The sequence below is a fragment of the Parasteatoda tepidariorum genome, chromosome 5, assembly GCF_982258835.1.
Source record: "Parasteatoda tepidariorum strain Cologne lab strain chromosome 5, Ptep-v5.0, whole genome shotgun sequence".
Lineage (NCBI taxonomy): Eukaryota > Metazoa > Arthropoda > Arachnida > Araneae > Theridiidae > Parasteatoda > Parasteatoda tepidariorum.
The window spans coordinates 76,783,769-76,811,707 of record NC_141759.1 but is presented as its reverse complement, the minus strand read 5'-3'; the positions used below and the strand labels follow the sequence as shown (position 1 = coordinate 76,811,707).

General features: G+C 30.1%; 2 protein-coding genes across 6 annotated transcripts in view; both read left to right on the top strand.

The window, feature by feature from the left end:
* Nucleotides 1–244: 244 nt before the first annotated feature.
* Nucleotides 245–13,780, top strand: LOC107445782 (uncharacterized). Of its 2 annotated transcripts, XM_016060265.4 has the most exons (6): nucleotides 245–529; nucleotides 4,335–4,425; nucleotides 4,578–4,716; nucleotides 8,637–8,769; nucleotides 10,740–11,165; nucleotides 13,625–13,780. In XM_016060265.4, the coding sequence occupies exons 2-6, from the start codon at nucleotides 4,338–4,340 to the stop codon at nucleotides 13,691–13,693; spliced, it is 855 nt and encodes a 284-aa protein (XP_015915751.2). In that variant the 5' UTR covers nucleotides 245–529; nucleotides 4,335–4,337; the 3' UTR covers nucleotides 13,694–13,780. The 2 variants fall into 2 exon arrangements, with proteins under 2 accessions (XP_015915751.2, XP_071041149.2); XM_071185048.2 differs by lacking the exon at nucleotides 245–529 and having other exon boundaries at nucleotides 4,316–4,425.
* A 4,416-nt stretch (nucleotides 13,781–18,196) lies between these two features.
* LOC107441878 (mediator of RNA polymerase II transcription subunit 6) overlaps nucleotides 18,197–27,939 on the top strand; it is a 28,877-nt gene continuing 19,134 nt past the window's right edge. For 2 of the 4 annotated variants that reach the window (XM_043048372.3, XM_043048373.3), the window contains exons 1-2: nucleotides 18,197–18,318; nucleotides 20,601–20,684. In XM_043048372.3, the coding sequence (XP_042904306.1) occupies nucleotides 20,630–20,684 (55 nt within the window). In that variant the 5' untranslated portion in view covers nucleotides 18,197–18,318; nucleotides 20,601–20,629. Of the gene's footprint in view, nucleotides 18,355–20,600; nucleotides 20,685–27,939 lie in introns of all 4 variants that reach the window. The other 2 variants (XM_043048371.3, XM_087164323.1) reach the window with 2 other exon arrangements.

Here is a 27,939-nt window from a genome sequence, read left to right as displayed (position 1 = left end):
GTCAATCTTCAACAAAATGATTGGGGAAAAAATTAATTCAAGATGGCAGATTGACTTCTTTTTGTTTCCTGTAATATATTCTCTACAGATATTACCTATAAGCACAATTCCGTGCCATTTTGTTTTTCATTCCGACCAAATGGAACGCGTTATAAAATTCATAAAATACTTATAAGGTCATGATTATCAATAAATCTAGATCATGCATGACGAAATCAGATGATCACTCAATCTTTATCTGCGCATTCTTTATACTGTATCGATGGGCTTGATGGCTGTCTTCTTGAATATTCCACGAATGAGAGACATGTTTACTTGATGAAGTCATTGAATATGAAACAGAGGTGTCTAACACCTGCTTAAGATCAAACAAGATGGTTTCATCCTATAATTTTTTATTTCACGAACACCCAACGTGTTGTTGTGCTTCAGTTATAGACCATAAAAGTGCCTAAAAAAAGTTTTATTTTCTGTGTTGAAAGTGATATTTCGAGCAGATAGTTGATAGGTCGTTATAAAAAGATTAATAGTAAGTATAAATCTTTCAACAATCAATATTGATAAATTGATGCTCGATACATCGTAAATATAGTGCTAATACTAGACAATGCAATTGATTTCGATTTTGAGTTGGTTATACATTTTTATGGTTTGGTAATGTAGTTATGGCTTTAAAATACTATAATAACTACAACGAAAAAAAGGTGCAGCAGTAAATGTTACAACTAAAGAACTTTTTAATAAGAGAAAATATTCATTTAAAATATTGATTTCTTTAAAAACTGGTGCTTCCTATGTATAGTTATTTAACTTAATACTATACCCGTAACATATTTTCTTTCTTTGATGTTTGTAATTGTAATTGTTGCAAAAACTTTTAGATGACACTAACTCATATATATGTCTCGGTTATTTTATTTATTTCTAAAATAACCCTTTCCATTTCGTAATAAGTCCTGCTCAGAAAGCACTGAATCAATTAAGTCAGAAATATTTATCAAGACGATCAAAAATAACTCTTGCTTACCACATTGTTTTAAAAACTGCGTAAAAAAATAATTATTTACCGTTGAAATAAGCAACACTAGTTAGATTAAACTAAATGTCGAAATTTACGAAAAAAATTTATTGTACAATTTTTGGTTCAAAATTTTAACCAATTTTTGGGATGTAATCCAAACCAAGAAAGTATAAATTTTGTTCTATATACAAATAAAGAGCGAGAAAAGAGCATAAAGAATGTCAAATGAACTAATATGTGATCGATTCAGTTGCATAATGAAGAACATATTTCTGTATCGAAACACAGAAAGACACACTTTCTAAATATTGACACAGAAGATTTCACGTTGATTATCGTTATTATTATATAATTTATAAAGCGTACTATATTGCTGATTAGCTTTAATGTTTTGAAAAGAAAAAAATTTAGAGTTTTATATCTAACATACTAAAGATAGAAATTTAAGTTTACAGTCAAATCTCTACAACATGTGAGAATTCAAGACTTATTTTTAATACAAATAAAAATATTTTAAATTCATTAATGTGTAAATGCTAAGCAGTACTTTAATACATTTGATGAAAGTATACCTACTGTGAAAAAATTTTTCTTCCGTTTTCAGTTGCATGGCATTTTTTTAAAAACAGATCTTAGATACAGGGGTTCGTCAAAAATATGGAAACACTTCTATACTCTATGTAAACAATTTTCTTTTAACAGCAAATATTTAGGAATTTACATGCAAAACAATGCATTTGAGTTTATGAGGCGACAAGTGAAGGTCGTATGTTTTTGGTCTTAAATATTATTTACAAAAAAAAAAAAAAAAAAAAAAAAAACGCATACTGGTATATGCGTTCTCTATAAACTTGTACAAAAACATAAAAATGAATAAACTAAACTAAAAACAGATTGAAAAATATGTAATATTGATTCTGTAGTTTTCAAAACAAAGCTAGATTTAATATCCCCACACCTGAATTAGGTATAGTTAGTCTAAAGTTAGAACTCCCCTAGCTATTCATCTGGATCCGTGATGGTGAATATGGAACTTGAACTTGAACTATAGTAGAATACAGAGTGCCTGTCCGCGAAGCGGGCAATTGACTCTTTCATATGAGATCTTGCCCTTAAGCAACTGGAATAATGTCGATAGAAGTTAGAAAAATTCAAAGTCCTTATTGGTGTTAGGCATGAGTTGAAAAGAGGTGACTATGGTAACGAGCTATAACTATTTCAAGTAAGGGAGTGGGGTCGGCGAAAAAAGAAGAAACTTTTCTTCGGTCTATTGTGTTAACCCTAGAGAGAAGGGGAGCTACCGTTCCAGAAATGCGCTATTCTTGTTTCCATAGCAGCAGACGGCCTCAGACTTTGTGGAGGGGGAAGTTCTTACCGTAGACAAACTACAAGCTCAAGTGTTTGTATAAATGTAACAGAAAATTTGCTCCCCACTGTAATTTTCTTTCCATTGTAATGTCAAAATTATTTTATATAATTTTATTATATGAAATCAAGAATCAAATAATCACCCATTTCGGCTGGGGGGTGACTGAAAGCGACCCTTTGTATTAATGTCATAAATACCTTTAGCAAAAAAGTGGTGCGTATTAAGTGCTTAAACTAAGGTGATAATTTTAGTTTCGGTTAATAAAGTGGTTTTCAAAGAATATAGCAGAATATAAATAATAAATATAGAATATAAATGAAAGATATAGAATATAAATGAATGTTTCTAAAAACATGAGGAATGTTTTTTTCAGGCCCTAGCCTATGCATTTTGAAATGTAGCCTATTCGTTATGAAATGATTCATTTTTAAATACACAGCTATCCTAACTATAATTCTAATAGAAAATTATGTGTGTTGCTGAGATTAATCGGTAGAACCAGGATTTGACCACCAGTGGGAGTCCACCTAGCTTCAGATCGATGGGTACCAGCTTGTCTGGTAAGTAAAGGTGGCCTGTGCGCAACACCTTAACCTCTATGAATTCTCTGATCCAAAACGAACTGTTGCTGGAATGCTTTTTGAGATTGTTTTGCTGAATTATTTTCGACAAATTCTTCAAAATTTAACTATATCAAAGACAAATTGTTTCTTACGACTTTCCTTTTTCTAAAACACTAGTTTTTATTAGCGTTTACAACGCTCCCAGAGGTTCAATCCTGCCAAAAATATTCAAATGGTAATAAATTAATTATTAAAGGAACTAGAAATTTCCCTGCTCAGCAACCACTTAACTTTTAAAGTCACCTTAATTGAGATGCAAAATCACTAGATGTCAGATTTTTACAGGTGAATTTGAGTTATTACACATTTAGTAACATAAATTTTGCTACCACTTTAACCAGTTAGCTCCTGAATTTTTATAATGCAATATGTTTCTTATATATCACGGAAGGCGTTATTATAAGTTTGTTTTTTCAAGATAATTGTTAATATTGAAATAATTTTATTACCAGTTTTTATTTATTTATTTTTTAAAATGAAGGAAATCTTTTTATAAAATTCTTAGGTATCTGTTATTGTGCTACGGTACACTCTTGCTGCCATTAAAGTTCTTAAAACATAAAATATGCTCTAAATATTTAATTTAATTTGATTTTTTCATTCGTAAAGTTGAAATGTTGTGAGAGACTCAATAGTTCTTTTTTTTTTGCTTGCATAATTGATCACAAAATTAATTAATTAATTGCTCTAATAATTGAAAAAAAATTGGTGACATTTCACTATTATTGAGATATATTTTCGGAATAAAAAACGTAAAAATCAGCAGTCTTTTACAAAAAGTACGTCCGTAAAGTCTGCACTTTCGAACGGTCAACGATCATAAGCGTCCCATGACTTCATATAGTTACAATTGAATTCAAGCGATATCGAAATACGTTTTAACATAAATGCACAATTTAACCCTTTTTTCAAATATTTTTATTTCTACATTTAAAGTGGTTGTAAAATTTATACTTTCTATTTAACTCTTGGGTATATGAATCTAACTTAGAATTATTTTCACACCATTGAAGTAAATTAGACATATACATAAATTAAACATGTATATAAATGTGTGATGATGAAGCAATGGTGCGCTTAAGCTATATTAAAATAAAAAAGTATATTCTAGTTATAACAATAATTCGATTATAATGTTGGTAGGTATGATTTCTGCTAAAAATTGGTAGGTATGATTTTTGCTGTAAACTTGGCTAATTATCTTGGTTTCAGTATCAACTCACTTTTGACAATTTATAGAACACTTTGTATTTCACTTTTGAGTGTTGAGTTAATGTTATTTCCATTTCAAAATAGCATCTTGTCTTTCCCTTCCTTTTAGAAAATGATTGTTGTGGTGCTTTTAGCCATAGTGCAGCTGTCTTGCGGTGCTGTACCACTTATGCGAAACATAATGGATCCACAAATTATGGGTAAGTTTTGCATCAGAAAATTGTTAACAATAATAAGCGGTATTGTATCAGATTCAGTTACTTATATGGACTAGAAATTTTTAAACTAGAAACGTATTGCATTCTAATGTATCTGCGAATGTTTATTTATATTTGTATTGCTAATATGTCAGAGTTTGATGATGTCGAAGGATTCCTCTATGAATTACCTGAAGATGAAGATCCTCTTCTTGTACAGCATCAACTCTCATCCATCGGGGCAATGCCAATTTTTGCTTTATTAGAATCAGCCAAGAAAGGAGGAAATTTCAAGTAACGTTTATTTATTATTATTTTTCAATTTATAAATAATGTCAGGAAAAAAGTTAATCTAATCTGAAGAATATTTCAAAATAACCCAATCACAGCAACAACTCGATGTAACGACTACGGCAGATTATAAGGAGTAGGGGAGAATGGGGTCAATTGTAACATTTTTTACTTAACTATTTTTAACTAACAAAAAATCCAATATATTATTAGTATTAATTGGCAGACGAGTAAAGTAGACTATCCTCTACTAGAAAAATAAATACCTTATTTTAAATGTTATTATATTAGTTATTTACAATTTTTGACAGTCGTGCACTTGTTACAATTGTCCCCACTTACGGGGTCAATTGTAACAGTTCATAAATTCAACTAAAACATAGTTAATTATACATATTATCATAGTTGTGATATATTTTTTTATTTATCGAAATAGTAGTGATATTTTAGGAGTAAAAATAATAATGAGCAGAGACCTAAAGGGTTAAACTTTTAACTTTAAGGGGTTGAAAATTTTAATTTATGCTGTGAAAGGTGACAAATTAAATAATGCACATGCAACATAATATAAATGATATAGGAAACTATTGGTGGTTCTTAAAGAGTTAAGTAATGGTTTGTAGACATAAGATTATTTATTTTCAGCTGTTACAATCGTCCCCAAGACGCCATTTCAGCTTCATTTGTTAAAAACAATGCTAGTTAATTAACTAAACTTATCTTCTTTTTTTTTTGGAAATGTTAATTAAGGTGTCCACTTACATGTTCGGTTAATAATTTTTATTTGCTTAAACAAAATTACTTTGTTGCAATATAATATTCTAATACCAAAATAAGTACTTACGTAGCGTGAAAATATCTTTTGTGATGTAACTCTTTCAAAAGTACATAAAAAGGGTTACCAGCAGGGGTGTACATGTAGATTTATTAAATACACCTTGTGCGCCACCTAGGAACCAAATCTAGAACCCGTCACTCGAAATTTTTGCTCTGTTACAATCGTACCCTGTTACAATTGACCCCACTCTCCCCTACGCTTCTACTACAAGTTTCCAAATATATCGTCATACGCTAATATAAAAGATACAAAAATTTTTTGCTCACAAACAGTTAATAATGGACCAGTCATCTTTTCAGTTTGTGATGTAGTAAAATTAACTGTTAATCGAACTAATAGCCCAAACTTAAATGGGTAGCACCTCATGTGACCCTGATTCGTCCCTCTCGGCACACAGTGGCTTTTCTTGTTCTATTTTTGCATCCTTATTATTGTTTCACTCTCACCTTTAGGGGCCTCCCTGGTCGAGCGGTATCGTCGGTCCAAACGCTCTGTAAAGCGTGGAAGTAGCGGGTTCGAATCCCGCCGTAACCCTGGGTGTATTCTTTGTGATACCTTTCTCTGAATTGTTCTATCTGTATTTTCTACTTGACAATGACTTATAAGCCTATATTGAGCACACAAGTCAGCAAATGTATGTAATTTCAATAAACCAACCAATCTCACCTTTATTTTCATTTATCGTTTTATATATCAAACCACTTTCCTTTCTTTTCGTTCACGCTTGACAAGTCCTGAGATATAAGAGATAGGGCGAATATTTTGGAGAGCTTGTAACGTGTCGACTTTTATTTCCATTTGCATATTTTTGAATTAATCAAGCAATATCTTACAGCTTCAGTTTCTTGGGATTGTTTAGATAATTATATATTTGTGTTTGCTCAGGACCGACAAGCTTGTTACCCTTACCATTGCGAATTATAGTAAAAACAGACTTTTTCTATATATGGGGCTATCACCGGAAGTTGATCCTTATGGATATTAATACAGAGAATTTGCACTCTCATGTATACATCATGTACCTCGCACGCTCACATGAGTAAGTTTTGCGCAATAAACTTACCTACTTACCACAAAACAAACTCGGTTCTCAACAAGGCTTGAGCAGAATCTACATGCGGGAGGCTTTACAGCTTTTATGTGATCCATGTCGTGTGGCCTCGGAATCCAAGTTCGAACTTAATGACTATGACTATAAATTATCTCGTACAAAATCTGTAAGCGATGATGTGTAATGTTATCTTTAAAAATATAACGCCAAGTAGTATTACCGTGAATTTATAACCACTAGAAAATTTTAAACGTTTGCAGATATCGCAGATACATTATGCAAGATTTTCAATGTTATATTTATAAAAATAATATTTTATAATGTTAGTTACCACTTAATATTAAAAAAAATGATAAATGTATTTAGAAAAACTATGAATCTTAAAACTGAATGCTTCATATTCATAACATATATCAGACTGATATTAACATATGCATCCTAGCCTGGTGCGACCTAAATAAATCATAAATTAAAAAAACCTAGTACGTTTCATTATAAATTACTCAGATGAATGCCTGGTCTTTCACTTCCTGGTCCTGGTCACCTTAACAGAAACTCTAATGACTCTGAATTACCCAATTTCACAGGAATGCAAACAATGTAAAGCAGCGAATTATAAAAAATAAAAAAAATTGAAGCAGAAATGCTTAGTGAAGAACACCGTCCGAGATATTCTAAGACATTTGTTATTTTCTATAATGACTTTCCTCAGTTTTTGCAGTGAATTTACAAGAATTTAAAACTATGATCGAAATGCCAGTTTTCGCGATTGATACTTGCAAAAATTCTGATATAAAAACAAAAGGAAAAAGTATAATTTTTCGCGTGTTCCCTAAAGTAAATGAACAACTATGTAGAGAATGGTTTCCAAAATGACACAGTTAATATAAAACAGCAATACGTTTATTCTGTCGTTAAGAACTTATATAAAAATTCATTATCTAAATAGAAACCGCCTCGTTACTTCAAAAAGAAAGGCAGGTGAAAAAAATTAAAAAATGGATAAAGTCAAAGAAAACTAAAATGTAAATAAAAAGTATAAATAAAATATATAATATATAGTTGAAATTCTTCTAATTTCATAACATATTTTTTAATGTAGTTATCCTAAATATTTATGATTTTTTTTTGAAAATTATATTCTCTTAAATTTAAATATCTATAAATTATATCATCGTAAATTTAAATATCTATAAGCAATTGTAAAATTTCTAATGTCATTATGAACCTAAATTATTATTTTGCTTCTGTAATTAGCGTTTAAGGTTGATGTTTCCTAATGATTAAGTATGAACAAATTGCTATTAACGGCATATTTTAAAATCAGGGATTCTAAATTTAACTCAACTTATTGTTATAAAAGAATATGTAGACAAAAAAAGTGTCGATATATGCCTTCATTTTTCTTAATAATTAAAGTTAAAACTGAACTTCTTAAAATAAAATATTTATAGTGTCATTTTCGCCAACTAGTAAAACATTTTTATTAGTTTAAAATGGTATTTTTTTTAATATAATGGCCAAGAAAGTTTTTTTGAACTATGTTTATGAACGGAAATAATGTGTTAATTACGTAAAGTTTGAAAGCTAATAACCAGAAGAAGTCTAAACATATTTTTACAAAGAGAAAGATTCAAAGTTATCATAATATCTTTGCTTGCGATCTCTGAGATCTGTGGACACAGTGACGTCATGAGGAGAAAAATCGTAGCTTTAGCCCTGGTTATAACCACCACTATGCCTCATTTTGTGCAGCAAGAACGAGTTAATATGGTGTCACTTCAGAGAATATCTAAACAAATATATTAAATGTTCAATATATTTTCGATACATTAAATCTTCTGTTTGTTTTTTTAAGGCAGGCAAGTACCCATACCGATATTTGAATTTCATCTAACTAGCTTTTTTGCTTCTAATTTTTCGGGTCATGCTTCTAATGACATGTTTTGCTTCGAATTTTTCGAGGTCAACTTACTCTCAAATATTAGATTTGCTTTCTTTAATTTCTTTTTTTTTTATATAAACTCCTTATAGGATAGATGGTATTTCCGAGAAGGTAAAGATAGCGGAATCTAAAAGAATCATTGATGATGCCATGAGTCGCCTCGATTATGCAAGAGTCAAACTTGAAAAAGGAAATGGAAATATCAATACAGACGTCGAAAAAGTATTTTACTAATTTTTTTTAATATTAAAATAGAGTAGAGATAATATTTTTCTTAATAACAATTTATAATGAGAAAGAGAGAGTAAGAAGTACGTCATAATTACGTAATTAGATTATGTTACTGTAAAAAGAACTTTACAAATTATATTTATAAATGTATTGAAAAACAACTACTTTTTATCCGCACCCCAAATAAATCATGCTCGCAACTATTTTATCATTAATGATTGTATGTTGATAGTCAGAAATTGAACTAACAGGTTAGGAAAAAAAATTTTGTAGTAGTATTTAAGACAGGTAACTTTAAAGATAAAAATAAAATTTAATAAAATAAGGTAATTACATGGAATTCTAATGTTTTGAAAAACATTTATTTAAATACCATACTTAATCAAATGAATAGAATTAAAAGACTTTGCTTATTTATCCAAAAAACAAATAGAAAAACTATTCCAAATTTTAATAAAAATAAAAAAACTATGGATATCCAACTAATGTAATGAAATTCTATACAAAATCATTGCGTTAATTGTATGTTATAATTATTAATAAATATATTAAAAATTTCTTTGTCAACTAAATTTCTATTTTTACCAAGTGCAAATCCAATTCGGGTAAATTCGTAGCTAAAAATCTTCTAATATTTAATAAATATTTTTTTAATAATTTTTTTTCAATAAATATTAATAATTTCTCTGAAATTATTAAAATTGTATAATTAAAATTCAACCTTATTAATTGTTAACTTTGAATTATACAGTATAGTATTATTATTTTACTCACATCCAGTTTAGAGTCAATCCAAGGAAACTAACAAATCAAACGAGCTTCTGTACTTTAGTAAGAATGAGCCACAAAATGATCCCTTTGTCTTCTATTTAAGCTTCTATTTTTATATTTTGTAATCTGGCAAACTTGTGACGAAGATATTTTAAATCATTTTTGAACGATGCCGGTGCAAGTATATTTCAATTCACTACTCGTTTTATAGATTACATTTTGTATTTTATTCTGCATTTTTATTGCATTTTATTTTCTATTTTTTTGCTTCATATGTTTTAGTATTTTTGACTTAATACGTCCGATTTTCATTTCAATTTTTTGGGGTGCCCTTCACGCTATTGTATTAATATATTTTGCTTTGACAATATTAATACAATATTAAAAAATACTGGGCTGGGGTAGCCTAGTTCGCAGGGCGCTGGATTCACGTTATTGAGAATGGTAGTTCGAATCTAACAGGCTGAAGACTCCCCGTGTATTAAATGGTGACTGGTGCATTTTAAATTTGTCAGGTCACAAAGTCCTCTATGTTCACATTACACTTTTTATACCTCTGGGGGGTACTTAATCTGGAGATTGATCTTCTCTGGTTCTGGTCAAAATTACGGTCTGTGGATGAATAGATGTGTGAATGGGTCCACCCTATAAAACGGGTGTGACGTATGGGTGTGGCAGAAGTCGAATTCTTGGCCATAGATGGCACCAATGGAAAACAAGAACAATCGCACCTTCTCTGTTTTAATGGCCGACGACAGCAACAACATTAGAAAGCACTCTTTTTTGCCGATGTAATCGTGTAAGCTAATGACAAGATTAAATCTTTTCTTTATTTTACTCTCCGTTAATTTACTTTTAATTTTCTTTGAAAAATTTTAAATATTTTTTAAAAATATTTTGTTTTAATAATTTTTTTTCTTTTCTTTTCATAAATCTTTATATTTTTCTTGTGTTTTCTCTATATTTTTGACTTATTTTATGAGTTCTATATGCTTGAAACTTATACGCAGTAAATAAGACTAATAATTAATTTTCTTCGTTAGTCTCTTTTCTTTTATCCTTTTTGACTTTATTGTATTAGTTATATGTTATATATATAAACAGTTTGTAGATGATTGGAATCCCGTTTTTGAAAACATTGATCTTTAAACTTAAATCACTGCTTTTTTTTTCTTTTCGTTTATTTACAGGTTATTCAAAGTCTTAAGGCGTTGAATAAACCCGCTCGACCAGACATTCGTCAGGTTTTGGACTCTCTTGAATCAATCATGACATTCGGAGAGCCGATCATGAGGCCAATAATCAAAGAGCTCGCCACCACAAGTACACCTGATACTTATGAAAAGACTGAGGTTATCGAAAAGAACCCGACTATTGACCGACAAGCTCTAACCATTCGACTTCTTCCCAATAGTAAACAAGAGTCTGAGGAGAAACCTGCTGAAAAAAATCCATTCAACAGCGCTCAACACATGAGTGCTGAAAAACCTTCAGAAGAAGAAAAATCGGCTGAAGAAAAGTCAATATCATCGGAATCTTCAGAAATATCAAAGGAAAGTCATGAAGCATCAAAGCCTCCATTCCAAATTAAAATGAAGGAAAAGAAAGACAGTAGCGTAAGTGTGTGGCCTATGAGCTTTTTAACACTTATATTTTTTAACCCATTAATGTTGGAAACCAAATTTTTACAGTCATTTTTCATGCATTTATTTTAGTTAATGTAAAATCAATTAGAAAATCTGTAAAAAAAATTCATCATTAAAATAATTTACATACAAAAAAATTTAAAAATTTAAATGGTTTTACAAATTTTAAGAAAAAAGAGAAAAGAAAAGGAAAAAAAAGAAGAAAAAAAGAAAAAAGAAGAGATATATTCCTGCAATTGTATTTCTAAAATATCTGTTAATGCAAATAAATTAATAATTAAAATATTTATCAAATTAAACAGCTTTTTTTTTTTGGACAATGTGAGAAAACCATTTTCTAATCAAGTAAAAAAAAAAAGAAGGCTAAATTAATAATAAAACGTTTGATACCTGCAGCTTAATATTACATTTACAATTACAATTTTTGAAAGAAAGAAAATACAAAAGAGAAAAAGCGAATTCTTATGAGTTCAAATTGTTCTACTCAAACCATACCTAGAAAAAGGACCATGGGCACTTATTTAATAAACAACGAGGAGTCTCATATTTAAGTTTTCAGCATTTGCACTAAATAAAGTAAATATATATCGTATTACATTGTATTTATTGTATAGCATTACAGCAATTACATTGTATAAAAATCAGCAAATATTTATTATCTATTATTCAATTAATTAATTTATTTATTTTATTTTTATTTATTTACTTATTTGTACAATCTTGGTGAATAACGAGACATTTAATTCGTTGAACTAGTTGAGCAAATCTTCATGATAATGAACCAGGTAGTAGGAACCCTTCAGCACAGCAGATTACATTACATTGCAGATTACTTTTTATCTTAGGGGCCGTTCAAAAAGTACGTACATCCCGAAGGGGGGGGGGATTCGCTATTTTGAACGGTTTTGTACGATGGGGAGGGGGTGGTATTATACAAAGTACGTACACTATAAGCATACACCAAATTTAAATTTGACTTTTTCCTACACACTCCTTAAATAAATATTTAATTTTATTTAAAACAGAATTATTTTAATTTTTATGAAAAAGGGGGGTAGTCTAATAAAATGTACGTACTCTAAGGGGGGGGGGAGTAAGACCTTATGTACGGTAATGTACGACGGGGGGGAGGGGTTTAAAATTTCTCCATTTTTGTGTACGTACTTTTTGAACGGCCCTTTAGTTTTCTTTTTTCTTTTTAAAAATCGAACAAACGAATGAGGAAAAATTGCTTGAGTCTCTTTTATAAAACATTTGTAAACTTGTTTCGAATAAAAATTTAAAATCTGAATAGATTGAACACCGCAAAGAACAAAAAGTAAAGATTTATTTTTTTCTTCTGCTACTTAATTACAAATATGGATAGAAATTAAATACTATATGGAGAATTATTCAAATTTCTTTTTTTTTTAATCATTGTATAGAATTCAAATTGAATTTAAATAATATTATGTTTTTCTGTTTAATATTCAAGGACCTTATAATTGCTACATACATGTAATATTAAACTGAATTTTTACAAAATAAATCTCTGTCAAACTTCGTTGAGATCACGAGCAAATTTGGATTCGTAAATTCCGCTCCTGGGGAGTCTTACCAAGTTGCCTGATGAATCAAAAACTTTTAAGTTTGGTAACGATTCGATTTTCCGTAAATCTTCTTTCATATTCGATATTGCATAATCATATAGTATTATGTTCCGCGACGATTCTTTCTCTTTGTTTTAAAGCTTTTTGGCCAGCAGCTTTTCTTCGCTGAATCATGGTCGAGCTCTGTTCGAGAATCTCTTGATAAGCAAGGTTTTCTACTTGCTTGGTGGTTGATAAAAAAGTGATCTTTTGAAAGCAAGGGGAAAATATAAAAGTCCTTTTGTGAAAGTTGTAAGTCCTCGAAATAATGCCCAAAACACACCAGAAAATTTATATGATTTATGAAAACGTAATTTATGTCTAAGAAGTATGAAAGGGTCATCTCACTATTGGAAAGACGAAAATGACTCGATTTAGATAGTCAATTGTGAAACTTATTCGGTAAGGTGAAATGGCACAAAATTTTCCATATTGCGGCTACCCTTTATGTTAAATAAACAGAAATAAACTTTTAAATTTATAGCTTATGTGTTGACAGTCAAAAGTCAAAATCAGTCCACAAAAAAAAAGCATATTTAAATTATTAAATAGCATATTTGAAATCAAGTCATTGAATCATTAAGGTTTTCCTTTTAGTGCATGAAAATCCGGCAATTAGAATAAAAATTAGTCAAGTCGATTTTTTTTTCTGCTTACAGTTCTGTTATTGCACTCCTTTCTATGAACTTAAAGCTTTTATAATTTTTTAACAAACTATTCAAAGTAAATAAACAGAAATAAACTTTTAAATTTATAGCTTATGCAAATCGACTTAATATTTTTTTTTCTTCTTTTTTACAGTTTGATGGCGAAGACATGATATCTTCATACAAAGCTAAAATAACATGGAAAGAAGCTGGAATGGTCTGAGAAGACAAAACTTGGATTGCAAACCTTTGCTACGCTACTACTATTTTTTTTTTAAAAAAATAGCAATAAAATATATTTTTAAATGTTTGACAGACAAATTTATTTGAATGTTAACTTATTTAAAAACATGACTGCTTTTGATTACTTGTTTGTAATCACATGTTTCAGTGAAACTTTAATAAATCTTATACCATTCATCCATTTCTAAAGCGGCTTTGTAAACAGGGGAGCCATCCCCTCTGCAGAGAATCGAAATTGCAATGGCATGTCTTCGGATTATCCGCAGTGATGTTTACAAAGTCGCCGCTACCTACCTAACTTGGCTTTGTAATTTTATTAAAAAGCCCAATTACTGCAGGAGACTACTTTTCCACTATTTCGGTTATACAGTACCAAGATAAGGGACGTGAACAAATTTGCATACTTATTCAGGATCCGTAATCAAAGGCAAGGCAGAGCAAAGGTTTTAAGGACACTACGACAAAATTTATTGTGGTCCTTTCCTCACAACACAAAAAATCTCATTTTCATACATATTTTACAATACGATATATTTTGTAGAATTTTTAAAGACAATTTTTGAAGACCATACTTTCAATTTTTATACAGACATTAAGAAATTATCTGCAATGTTGTTAAAAAAATTAATAAAACCTGATTTTTGTTAGAAATTTTGCTCGGGCTCTCAGCAGTCCCATTTGTTCCTCAACCTCCTCCCTGAATAATGCTTTGATTAGATTTAATATATATATTCACAATCCTTGCCAAAAATTAAATAAAGGGTGATACAATCAAGAAAAAAAGAAGGATTACGATGATGAAAATCCGAATTTAAGATATCAAAACCTCTTTGATTGCACGATGAAAGTTGAAGGTGTTTATATTGGGTTGATGCATAAGTTCCCGCGTTTTTTCTTTTAAATTTTTTTATAACTTTATTTTTTCACATAAAATAACAATAATTTAATCAATAATGTACTCTCCGTTGTTCTTTACTACTTCCTCCCAACATTCAAAGAGTTTTTCGATGCCTCTTCGGGTGGAAATCACCCGGAGGCGTCTCGAAAAAGTCGTCCAATCAAGCCCGTAATTCGACGTCATTATTGAACGAAACGCAGCGTAAAGCATTTGAAATTGCACAGTACAAATTTCTCTAGCAGCTTCTGTGGTTTTGGCACCTCGATTAAATGCAAAGAGAAGGTGGTGTCGGAAGTGCTCGTTTTTGTCGACTTGACACACCATTTAAATGCTGTAAAAAGTAACCAAATTAAAGTTAACAAAAAAGTGAAATACACTATTTTATAGAGCGAAAAATTCTCTTTCGAATGACAAAAAAGGTTATGCGAATACATTTCATTTTCAACGCAAATTTTTAAAATTAAAAAAAAAACGCGAGAACTTGCGCATCAACCCAATAGTAATCGTTTTCACCTCTTTTCAATTGTGTCCGGCAACGTAAATGATTTAACCTTCCTCGTTAAAGATTCTGTTCACACTTGTTTTCGTTAATGTTCTAAGCTCGGTATCGGTTAATAGCTTCTTTGCTACGTCACAAAATAAAAATTTGACAAATTGTCCAGTGCTATGGCCTGTCTCCGGATCATTATCAGGGATGTTATCCGACTCCTTACAGTAGTCCCTGTCACTAATATAGCCTAATGTGTAGCTCTAGTGTGACGTAAATAAAGTACTTCCACTATTACTCAAAATTGTGGATGTGTAATGTGCTAGTATTGTAATCGTATTATCCTTGAGGATAAATTCTAGATCACTAATTCCCGTAGTGGACTGATCGTTAAGACACGGTTCCCAGCAGATCACCGAAGTCAAGCATCACTGGCTACGGTCAGTGTGCGGGTGGGTGACCACTTGGATCAGTCTGCGTAGGGACCGAGGGTATGCGGTATTGGTCTTCGTTAAACTGTGCTACCGTAAAGTGCTCGACTTCGCGCGCAGGTCGTCAGGCTACCGAAGCGGAGGTGCCATCCCCTCCACAGAGGATCAAAATTGTGATGGCATGTCTTCGGATCATCCTCCAGGATGTTTCCCATACCGTCGCCAATAGCCCATTGTGCAGCTCTAGTGCGACGTGAATGAACTACAACTAGATCATTAAATAATTTTATTTATGAAACATTAATCTCATTGCATCCGTTTTAACTGTACGCACGGCCACGCTTGCAAATGATTAGAATTCGCAACCGTAAATATTTTGTATGCACTAAGAATGACTATCTTAAGGGCCATTCTTATTGAATTACGAATTACAAATACGATTATCGCAGAGAAAATGTAGGACTCGGTTGATGAGTATATCGAAAATTTCGAACATAGAACATTTTGCATAAGGGTTGCATTCTCTCTCGACAGTTATTCGCGATCGCAACGAACTATAGGGGGCGTTGTTGTATGAGACGCATACCTGCGATTTCTATATGAATCGTCATTCAGTTACTCTGGAGACGTCGTTAATGTAGCGTGTAGCATTGCAACGTTCCTTCTTTAATGTGGCTTATTAAATTTAAAAAGGAAAAATGCTTGATCTTCTTTCTTGTACAACCGAAAACAAAATGGTATCTCATTTTATTAGAGAAGGAACATCCAAAACACATCGGAAAAATATTTGTACATAAACAGAAAAAAATATGTATATTCTTATAAGAGTTAAAACCTAATGCCCGAGAAATAGTATTACTAAATTTAATGATATAACATGAAAGGCCCATTTAAACTTTACATTCTATAGTTTTAAAAATCATATTAGTTCAAAAATTAAAATGAACAAAAAGTATACATAAGCTTCATAATTTTATGAAATTTAATTTTGTAAACAACGTTTTTTGACAACAATTTTTATCAAAAAATTTCAAGTTTCAATAAAAATCATTAATTAGAAACTAAGAAACGTAAAATAAAGAATGCTGACGAAACAAAAACGAAAAAACAATTCTTTTTTGTCGCCATTTTTAGTGCTACGAAAATTCGTCTTTGGGATTTGCCAAAAACAAAACAAGATGCAATTTTATTTTTTCAGGAGGGAAGTATTTTACCGAAAAAACGAAAATGTACCAATTCCCACAACATAAAACTTTATCTTGGTAAACGTACGTTTTGGAAATGTTATTTCATTTGGAATCTTATTCATCAGAGTTCATATGGCGATATGATTGTTTTGAATCTATGCTAAACTCTATATCGGCTCATTTTCCACCAAAATCCGATTAACTATTTTGATTTTAAATAAAGTGTTTTATTTTATGAATTGTCGCAAAAATTTTAAGTGTAGATTGGCGGCACTTAAAAACCGCCAAATCTGTAGCGGCGGTGGCGTTAATACGTACTAAGTACCGAATTTTTATTCCATACTTTTCTGAATCATATTATTTCAAACATTGGAATATACAAGAAGTATACATAAACACATAATGTTATACCATTTAATTTTTCAAAAGTATTTTGAGAACAATTTTTATCAAAAAATTATAAACTAAAAAACGGAAAATAAAGAATTCTTAGGATAAAAAAAACGATTTTAAGAATTCTTAACATTGAAATAAAAACTTTCATATTGTTTCTTTTTTTATTATTCTTATAGTTCTTAATCAGACGTAAAAAACCATTCTGTAGAGAACCATCATCAAATGAAAAAAAAATATTTACAAGCAAATTTTTTATTGTAAAAATCATTGCACTTACCTGATTTATGATTCCCGGAGAATTCCAAAATGATAAGTTCCTTGTTTGAAAACTTTATTTTCAAATAATAGATACATAGTTTATACCTTCATTATTTTTAGATAACATACTACACAGCAAAATGTTTTTAATTGATATGAATTTGAATATGTAGCTAAAAACAGAATAGCTGAATTCTAGTTGAACTTATTCTTTCAAAATTAAAAAAAACTTACCAAGAAAACGATTTAAATTAATTAAGAATCAGCACAAATGGCACTATTTCAAGTAACTTGGATAATTTTTTATTGTTGTTTTCCGAATTATATGGATACAGAAATATATACTATTCTATAACGAAGAAGAATATGCTATAACTATTACAATTCTGTATGTTCTGAATTCATATTTATTCACTGGAATGACGAAAGCAATGTTGACCTTACTTTAATTCGTAATGAATTGAAGACAGAAGAAATGCATTTTACCTTAATACACACATCTGTAACAGTATCCGAAATCGGAAGTCATCAGTTTCAAGTTTGTTGATAATAGAAATTAAAAATTATTGAGGAATTTTTCTTCAAATGTTTGGCGTGTTCTGTTCCTGAAAGATTTACTAATATTCTGGAGATTTTTTTCAAGTTCTTCGGCCTTTTCCTTAGGGAAATTTTGTTTCTTATTTGCTGCTAAAAAATGGCGTCTGATTCAGTCAATGACTTTGATGGAACTAAATGAAAACGTGATAAATTAATGTCCGATATTTACAGGCTCCCGCTAGACGGCGTAGACTGGCTTGTAAAATGACTCATTACTCTCAAACCCAATGATTATAAATAAATTTATTTGGGATACAAACTGCACAAAACAAGACCGTCAAAGACGATATAAACTTTTTCGAAATAAGGTAAACAAATTTCATATTTCATTGAAGGTGTTAAATAATTAAGGTAATTTAATTTCTGTATGAATAGTTTTTTAAAAAGGTACTATAATTAAAGTAAAATAAATTATTTCATAAAAAGTTGTCATTGCCCAAAGTTGCCAATTGTCATTGTTTATTGCTATAAAATCCTGAGAAATATTATTAGCTACTTTATTCCCCGCTACAACATTTATGTTTTGTTTGGGTTTTGACAATGTTTAAAAACAGGTCCTGATCTAGAAATGCGGGAACCCTAGGCCCAGAACTGCCAGGTGCCCCCTGGTTATATCTTTTAAAAAATTTACTTGTTGTTTATTTAAGAAGTGACTTTAAAATGTTTATACATGAGTTAATTATAACGCTTTAGTAAATTTGAGCTTATATTTATTACAATATTTGGTAATTCATAGTTTTATTAGACAATTCTAGACGAAAAGTCAAAAATAAGTTATTTGTACCGTAAGGTTACTAGGCTTGAGCCTATCAGGCCATATGATAAATCTGACACTGGACAAAAACACAAAATTCTGGTGTAGAAAATAACTATTAGTTGTTATAATTGTAATAAAGCTTTTTCTTTTTTTGACAGTTGCTGTGAAAAATCCAAAATTCTGATACAGAAAATCATAATTTTTTAACAATATTAAATATTTATAAATAAAAATATGTAAAATCACAGTTTTTCTAGTCTGTTATTTTCTTTAATTATTGAATTTGGACCGCTGATTGCCTTGCACAAATAAAATGAAAATTTTAAATGCTAAGATAAACATATATTTGGAAATTTATTCTAATAACTGTGCTAAATATTTCTAATAACACAATAAATTGTTGAATTGATTGATTGAAAAAAATTAATAATTGATTAAGGCATTAACATTAGGGAAACATTAATTTTTTTGGTAAATTATAATTAGTTTACTTATCAGGGAATGTATTATGATCATGATTTATAGATAAAATTTTTGTTCAAGGTATCAACAACAAATATTGTGAATCAAAAAGTATTACACAAGTTAAAATCAGACAATTATTGATGACCATTTTAGTTGCACTGATGCTAAGAAATCTGCTTAAATTGTGGCCTAAAAAGAATTAAAATCAATAATTAGATAAAAATTAACTCATAGTTATTATCTGAAATATAAATTGAATAGTTATTATATATCAAATAATAATCTTAAAGTTTAAAGTTGCCTTGTTTTTTGAAAAAGCAGCTAATAGTTTCACCAATTTTGCCTTCATTTTTTATACATGATCTATAATATGAAGCTTCATAAAAGAAATAAAAATGCAAGTATTCTGCAGGATTTAAAGAGCTAGTAACTTGACTTGCAGTGAAATATCTCCTATGAAAAAAAAAAAAAAGAAATTGCTCAAGTTTTCGACAGTTTTTGTCAAATTTTGATTTTTTGTTACACTTTTGAAAATCCCTTTATAATAAATCCTGCTTCTGCTATATTAGTAATTTAAAGTAGGGAAAAAACTTAGTTCAGATAAACCAAGATTAAACCATGAAGTTTCATACGTTGAAAAGTATCTAAAATTACAAAAAAATTATGGTAGAGTTTCTCATGATTACACAGTTGGAAAGTAATCCCACCATAATTTATTTGCATTTTGATATTTTGAAAACATTTAAAGTGTTATGGTTTACTTTCGGTTTATCTGATATCCCCTTTTTTATATATCTTAAAATTACTTATGTAGATGAAACAAAATTTCCATGAAGGGCTTCTCCTACTTTATAGCATCCACTTAATGGTTTAAAAACTTTTCAACCATTTTGGTGTAGAAATTGATTTTGTTGTGTACAAAACTAAGGCCGCGATAGGCTAAGTGGATAGAGCGTTCGCCTTCTAATAAGGTGAACTGGGTTCAAATCTCAGCAATGACTGGTTGATACAAATCCGAATCCAAATTGCACCAACCACAGTGCTGACATGAACTATACTTTAGATGGATTATGGGTTAGAGTCCCTTTGCTGTCAGGCTAACCGTGGGAGGTTCTTGTGGTCTTCCTCACCATGTCACGCAAATGTGGGTTAGTTCTATCAAAAAGTCCTCTACGAAGGCAAATGGCAAATTTCTCCCAATACTTGATCCAGGAGTTCCCTTGTCTTGTGGATTGGGTTCAAAATTACAAGGCTATAGAGTTGAACATTAGTAATTGTAAACCCAAAAATTAGGTCAGCTGTTCAATGAGGGTTATAAAAATATGTTCAAAGCTAATGTTTAATACCTACTGAAACTCAGTTTCAAAAATTACAATTTTGGTTTTAACATTGATTTTTTTTCTTTTTTTAGCCTAGCTTGTTTCAATTTTAAAATTTGTCATGAATCCTGACCGTTTTTTGCCTGGTAATTTACCACATGGTATCCAGAAAATGGGTGAGTATTAATTTTTTTTACTCTTTACATTTAAATTACAAAGGATAACATTAATTGCCATTGTTTTAAAATAATTTATGCTTAGATCTATTTTGATTTTGGGAGCTGGCATAGCTGTTTTTAGAGGTAAGAGGTTGATGAGGATTATGATTATAACTTCAAATGCATTTTTACTCTCTTTATCTCTAAGTTACTATAAATAACATTATGTATTCCTTTTTTTAAAATAATTTTACTACAATTTATTTTGACTCTGGGACCAAGTCTAGTATTGATTGATGTGCTAAAATATAATTAATGGTTGATTTCTGTGAATTTTATTGAATATTAGTTTGTATTTACTTGGAATTTATTTTTTTTTTGCTTTTTATATCTAAGTAACATTAAATATTATATATTCTTTCTTTGAATATTATGTATTCTTCCTTTATATTATCTTTTGTAATTAATAAAAATGGGGATCGATCTGAATTATATTTGTGTATTTATCATTTTCTATTTAATACCTGTACAATAAAGTGATTCAATATTTGTAACAGTATTTTGTAGCCACCATGTAATTATGTGGGCAATTGAATACTTAGATCTGCAGTCATTTAAGAAAGTCATAAGGGGAAGTATAGTAGAGTCCCGATTATCAGAGTTTCTGCTTTAACCGAACTATCAGATACTTCAAGGATATTTTTGTTCTAGTTTATTTTCTATTTTTAAAACAACCGCCGAAAAAAATATCTGAATTTTATCTTCCCAGCACTCCAGGAAACGAAATCGATGAAATGATCGATCGCTAATGAAATGATCGTTAATATCGTCAATAATGAAAATGAATCTAGCGAAGATGATGAAGACAGTGACAATGAAAATCAATATATAAAAATCTCTCACACAGATGGACTAAAAGCTATCGAAAGAGCTACTGAATATATATTGAACAACAAGAAGAGGTGATGCCAACCTTCCTGTTATCCCTAAAAAAAGGGCATTACATTGCTGCAAAATAGCGCCAAAGTTATGTAAAGCAAAAGAAGATCAAGAAATTTTTTAAATAAAAACTCTTTAATTCTCGTAAAGTGTTCTTTAAGTGTTTTTAACACTAGAAGGACTGAAATACCTATATTGCCCAAAAGCAGTCAAAATTTGAATTGAATCATTGTGAAAGAATAACTAATGTGTAAAGAAATTACAAGCAACCATTCAGATTTTATTGCAAAAAATGTGCAATTTTTTCAGAAAAATGTATTTTTTTTCATAGGATCGGAGGTGAAGTCTAAATATTATTTTTTTGATCATAAACTTTCAAAATATTAGTTATATATCAAATTCCGGGATGCTCACTACCAGGATGCCAGTTCGTTTTTCATGCTGCACATTCCAGGATTTTTAGAGAATTATGAACTACTGTTTTAGATCTCTTTATTCTTTTTTTATATTCCTCGTCCACTTAATCCACATTCTCGAAAAGCAACAATATTCCTTTTTTTCAGAATCTGAAAGATGTAATCCTTTGGGCATCATTCAAATGTCACGATGAAAGTCGACGAGTGCGAAATTTCTTTCACAGACCAATCTTTTAATCTTGATTCATATTTTCTATCTTAAAAAATGCAAATTTTTCTATAATTAGGGAAGAAAAACCAATGTTCTTATTCCAATGCCATTAGCATTTAAAAATTAAAAAGTAAATCTAAACAAGTTTATATTTGGAAATTTTTATTAGTTTACGAAAGAAATAATTTAATTTCACTCCTGTTTTTACTTCAAAATTCGGCGATTTTTCGTGTGGTACTTGTACTTTTTTCGCTCATTGTATAAAGTTGCATTTTATATATTAATACTTTGAATTTTTGATGGGTCATAGCTAAAACTACTTAAAATGAGAAACAATAAACGAAAAATAAATTAAATTGTGTTACCAATGAAAAATATTTTTTACAAAGCTGAGCAAAATGGCATTTCTGCAAATGGTACCTTTTTAGGAGATGCTGTGAAATGTTGGATGAAAAACAATTTTCCCCATGTTAGTAAAAATCAGACTAATATACAAGCAGCTATATTTATAATATCAATCGGAAAAATTAAACACAAATAATTACAACTTAGGGAAGTTACTTCAGAAAAATTAGAATGATAGAAAATTATAAAATTGGCAGCAACAAAAAATTTATTATCCAACTATATATTCGATTAACCACAATGATTTTCACAATTCTGACTTTGCATGCGTGACCTTCCAAATCCTTACAGTTTTATCGAAAAGCTTATATTTTTGGCCAGCTTTCTTTCGATTAAAATAACTGCGCGGCGGTATCAACATTGATAAAAATAAATTATTTTGCTTCTGCAATAGGTTGCATAAGTCAATGACTAAAACAATGATTAAATAAAATTAATCACAGAGAATTTTGAAGTTGTTTATTTAAGCCTAAAAATTAAATAACATATTTGAACTGTAAAATTTCATCTAGCATAAATATGTGAATAATCAAATGTAGCATATGAATGTAATCTAAATCTGATCTAAACTAAAATTCAAGTTCTTCTTTGATAAAAATCCTTGTTTTCATAAGACTTCTTTTTTTTTCTTCTTTTTATTCTTATTTGCTTTTTTTCTTCCGAGACACGAGACAGTTTTCAACACAAGGGACGATTTTCTTTTTTACTTTTTTTGTAGCGTTTTCATTATATGATTTTTAATAGATTTTAGCTGGTGCACACAATATATTTTCTTTCTCTACTAACACACGGTGACAAGTTTCTTCGCATTTGCGACCAGAACTTAAAGCATTCGATGTCTTTTTAAACGTCTTCAATCGTTACCTCTCCTGATGTTTCTTCAATCAAAACGAGCATTATTTATCCATTCCAGATGTTTCTTTAATATTTACCAGATTTATTTCTCTCTTCTTGATGTTTTCCCAAACTAAACGAGTCTTATTAATCAATTTACAATGAATCAGTCCTGATGTTACTTTCTGAGGCTTCTTCATTCTCAAAGAGTCTTATTTATCTATATTCAAGATGTTTTTCTCTAATCTGCAACAATTTAAATTCTCCATTCCTGATGTTTCACCAATCTGAACGAGTCTTACTTCTCAATTCATGAAGATCCAGTCCTGATGTTTCTTTCTGAGGTTTCTTCAATCTCAATGAGTCTCCTTTATCTATTCAAGATGTTTCTTTAATCTGTACCAATTATAATCCTCTACTCCTGATGTTTCACTAATCTCGACGAGTCTTGTTTCTCAATTCATGCTGTACAAGTCCTGATCTTTTTTCTGATGGGTTTTCAATATTAACTAGTTAAGTTTTACTGATCTCTACATGATTTTCCTTCCTGATGTTCTCTTTTCCTGATGTTCTCTTCTCCTGATGTTCTCTTCTCCTGATGTTCTCTTTTCCTGATGTTCTCTTTTTCCTGATGTTTTCCAGTCTGAACGAGACCTATTCTTACATTCCTGATGTTTCCTTAATCTAAACGAGTATTATTTATCTATTCATGCTGTGCTAGCTCTGATGTTACTTCAATCTCCACCAATCTTTTTGATTCAAACCTGATTTTTCTTCAATCTGTATCAATTTTAACTCTCCTTCCCTTATGTTTGATGTTTCTTTCTCTAAACAGTGAGTCAAGTTGAGCTAATTTATTCATCATTGCACTAGTTTTTTTTTCTTTGTATTGCAAAAACTTTCTTTTAAAAGGTAATTAAATACCTTAAGACGTAGGTAAAGATATACCTAAATCTGTTGCCTTTATGAAGCTCTTCTGCGCGAATACATTAAAAAAGCCAGGTACATTACTACCTGGTAAAAAAGCTAGGTAATAAATACCTATAAAATTAAATTTTAGTTTTTTAATGCTGCCATAGAATTTCCAAATAATTTTGATCCAGATATATGCATGACTCAGTCTTTCGCTCTGTTTTTTTAAAGGCACTTGACTCAATTGATCGCATTTCTCTTCAAATCTCTCTTCTTTTCCCTCTTCTTCAATAAACGCACTCCTTTTTTTCTTCTTTTCCCTTAATCTCTTCTTTTTCTTCAAAATCTTTTCATCCAATTCACTACTAATTATCCATTTACTTATTATTTTTCTCTTCTAATATTTTTTCTCAAACATTCCTCTTTCTCTTTACATTTTCCGTCTTCTTTAAATTCAATTTATCTTCAAACCTCCTATATGTTCTTTACTTTCTTTCCTTTTTCTCCATTTCTTCTCTCAAAATAATTCTTTCTTCTCTCTTCAAATATCTTTCTTTATTGGCGTTGCACCCATATCACGTTTTTAACCACACAAGTTTCAGCTCAGTCATTGGTTCACAGCATGTTCTTGTGCACACACAGCTTTTAGATACGAACACATAAAATTAAATAGATCCAGAAAAAGAGAATGAATTTTTGATTACACTTGCAATTATTAATTTTGTTTGTTCTTGAATCGAAAATATTTTGTAAGTGATTTCAACTTTCGTTTTAAAGATTTCTTTTCACTTTTCTTTATTTCTTTAAGATCTTGTAATATGTTTACTTCTTCGACTAGAACTGATACAATAGGTGGATTTGAGCGATTTTCTTTTTTCTTTCTTTCTATTTCTGCTTCAGCTTGTCTTGCTTTTACTATTACTTCGAAATAAAAATCAAGGTTTAGTGTTGATCCAAAATCTCTGAATATTGCATCTCTATATTGCCAACTGTCGGGGGTTGTTTCCACCGCTGATTCTTGATAGATTAGATAATCGGGAGAAGAACTGCTGAAAATATCTCTTGATGTTTTTATATCCTTGTCAGCATTTTCCTCCTTTGTTTCTTCGTAGGATGGTAAATTGAAAGAACTGCTGAGGATTTCATTCGATGTTACGTTTTTATAGTCTGCATTTTCCTCTCCGTTTTTTTGGTAAGGTGCTAAAAAGGTGGAACAGCTGGAGATTTTGTTCGATGCTACAATTTTTAAGTCTGTACTTTCCTCTTCGGTTTGACAGGGTGGTAAAATTGAGGAACTGCCAGAGATTTCATCTGATGTTTTAATTTGAATGTTGGAATTTTTATATTTTGATTCTTGGTTGGATTGTAAATAAGGAGAACTGCTTAAGATTTGTTTTGATGTTACACTATTGTTGTCATCATTTTCCACTTCTGAGTAAATTGGTAAATTGAGGGAGCTGCTGGATATCTTCTTTGCTGTTACTATTCGAATGACAGCACTTTCCTCCTTTGGTTCTTGGTAGGATGTTAAATTGGAGGAACTGCTGAATCTTTCGTTTGATGTTACAGTTATGTCAGTTATTTCTTCGCTTTGGTCATGATTTTCCTGTTTTAATATCTTTTCTTTCATGGCGGGACTTAATTTGAAGAATCGTTCGCGGATGTCATTCCAGTCAAAGGGTGTTGTTAGGTCTTCCTCTGAAATGGTAGGCGTGGGCAATTCAGGATCTTTACTGTATTTATCATTTTCAAAAATAACTCGAGGAATTTTATGTTGAGGTTTTTTCTTTTGGAATCTGAAAAGTTTGAATTTTTGAAATATAGATCTAATAGTTACTTTGTCTATGTTGCACATAAATATAGAAGTTGTATTTGATTATTACACATAACTCTTCCATTAAGTGTAAATCGGCTTGTTTTGCCATTTTTAAGTTTTTGTATACTATTTATGTACGTAAGCTTAAACCACATTTTGATCAAATCTAAAGTTGTGCTCAGGAGGCAGTAAGTTAAAAATACAATTTTTAAACATTCAGAGAGTCCAAAAAATGCGGAAAGTTTTTTTAAAATTTTAAAACTCGCCAACTTTGTTTTATCGCGTAACACTAACCCGCTATATTTAGCTTAAATTTACGTTTCGGTCTTCAAAAATTCCAGTGAGTGGCTCAGTCAGAGCCAAAGTATAAAGCGAGTATTGTTCTGAATGTTCCACAACATGTTCGTAATTCTTGTGTTCTTAAAGATTAAACGAAATATGCTTTCTTACTGAGTTTATCCAATCATTTCGAAATGAAATCGCTTTTATCACTTAGGCTTCAATATACAAATAGATTCAACATGTGTTTTAACTGTCGCTCAAAAACTGGCCTGATGATATAACATTATTAAAAACTTGAATGGTGCAATTAAGCAACAAGTATTATATGAAAAAATTTAAATAATTTCCTTAAATAAATTGAATATAACTTACAATCTGGACCAGATGATTCGGAAGAAGTTTTTCATATTTAGGATTATTTTAACAAAGTTTTTGCGATTCGAAGCGGGAAATTATTTATCTCTAAGATTTGTCGGAAAAGTAAGGAAATGAAACGAAAGGTATTTTTGTAAAAAATAACTCTTTGTTACAATTGTTAACAATAAATTATTTTATTGTTACACTTTATTAAATAGACCTTCAGAAATTTTAACATTTTTAGATTGTTGTTATGCGCTATGAATTCTCCAACAATACCTTAATTAGTAAAGGTTGTATTGTTGAGGGTAATAGAGATCCAGGGACCATTCCACCCCCCCCCCTTTAATAATTTTCTAAAACTTCAAGTTTTTTTTTTTCAAAGTTATTCTTATAAAACTTATCAGACCGTTTTCATATTTTGTTAAAATATTCAAATAGTTTGTGCATAATTAAACAAAATTAATTTTATAATTACTGTATGCAAAATGATATCTTAAAATCCATTTAATTTTTTTTCACCAACTTTTTCAAATTGGACGCATCACAGAAACAAAATTTATATTCTATTACTTATTTATAACTTATATCCTTATAATAAAAATATTTTATATGCAAAGTAAAATGAATAACCAAATAAATTTTTTTTTACAAATACCTATATGAAATTTTGGTTACTGCACACTCCTCTTGGCGCTTAATAAAAATAAGATTTCGGCATTTGTATCAGATTGCTGTTTTGTGCTGTAAGTTTCTGTGAAAACAGAAAATTCTTCATCGTTTCAAAGGCTACGAGGCTTACAGCTAAATTTATCTTCGTATTTCTTTAATATCTACATTCATTTTTTGGACCAACAACAAAAGTTTCAACGTTTTCATTAACTAATACATAAATTGTTGATCGTTGTTTTTCTGGTTTTGGTTATAACTGTTATTGTTTTTCTTCTAAAAAGTAAATAACTTGATTTTATTTTTATGTCGGTAGAATTTTTGAACGATAGACACGGATGTTTGATCTCATACGAAATAAATGGGTATTGATACCATTGAACCCATTTAGTTCGTTTCGTAGCATTTTGTGCCTGACCCTCAAATGTTGAC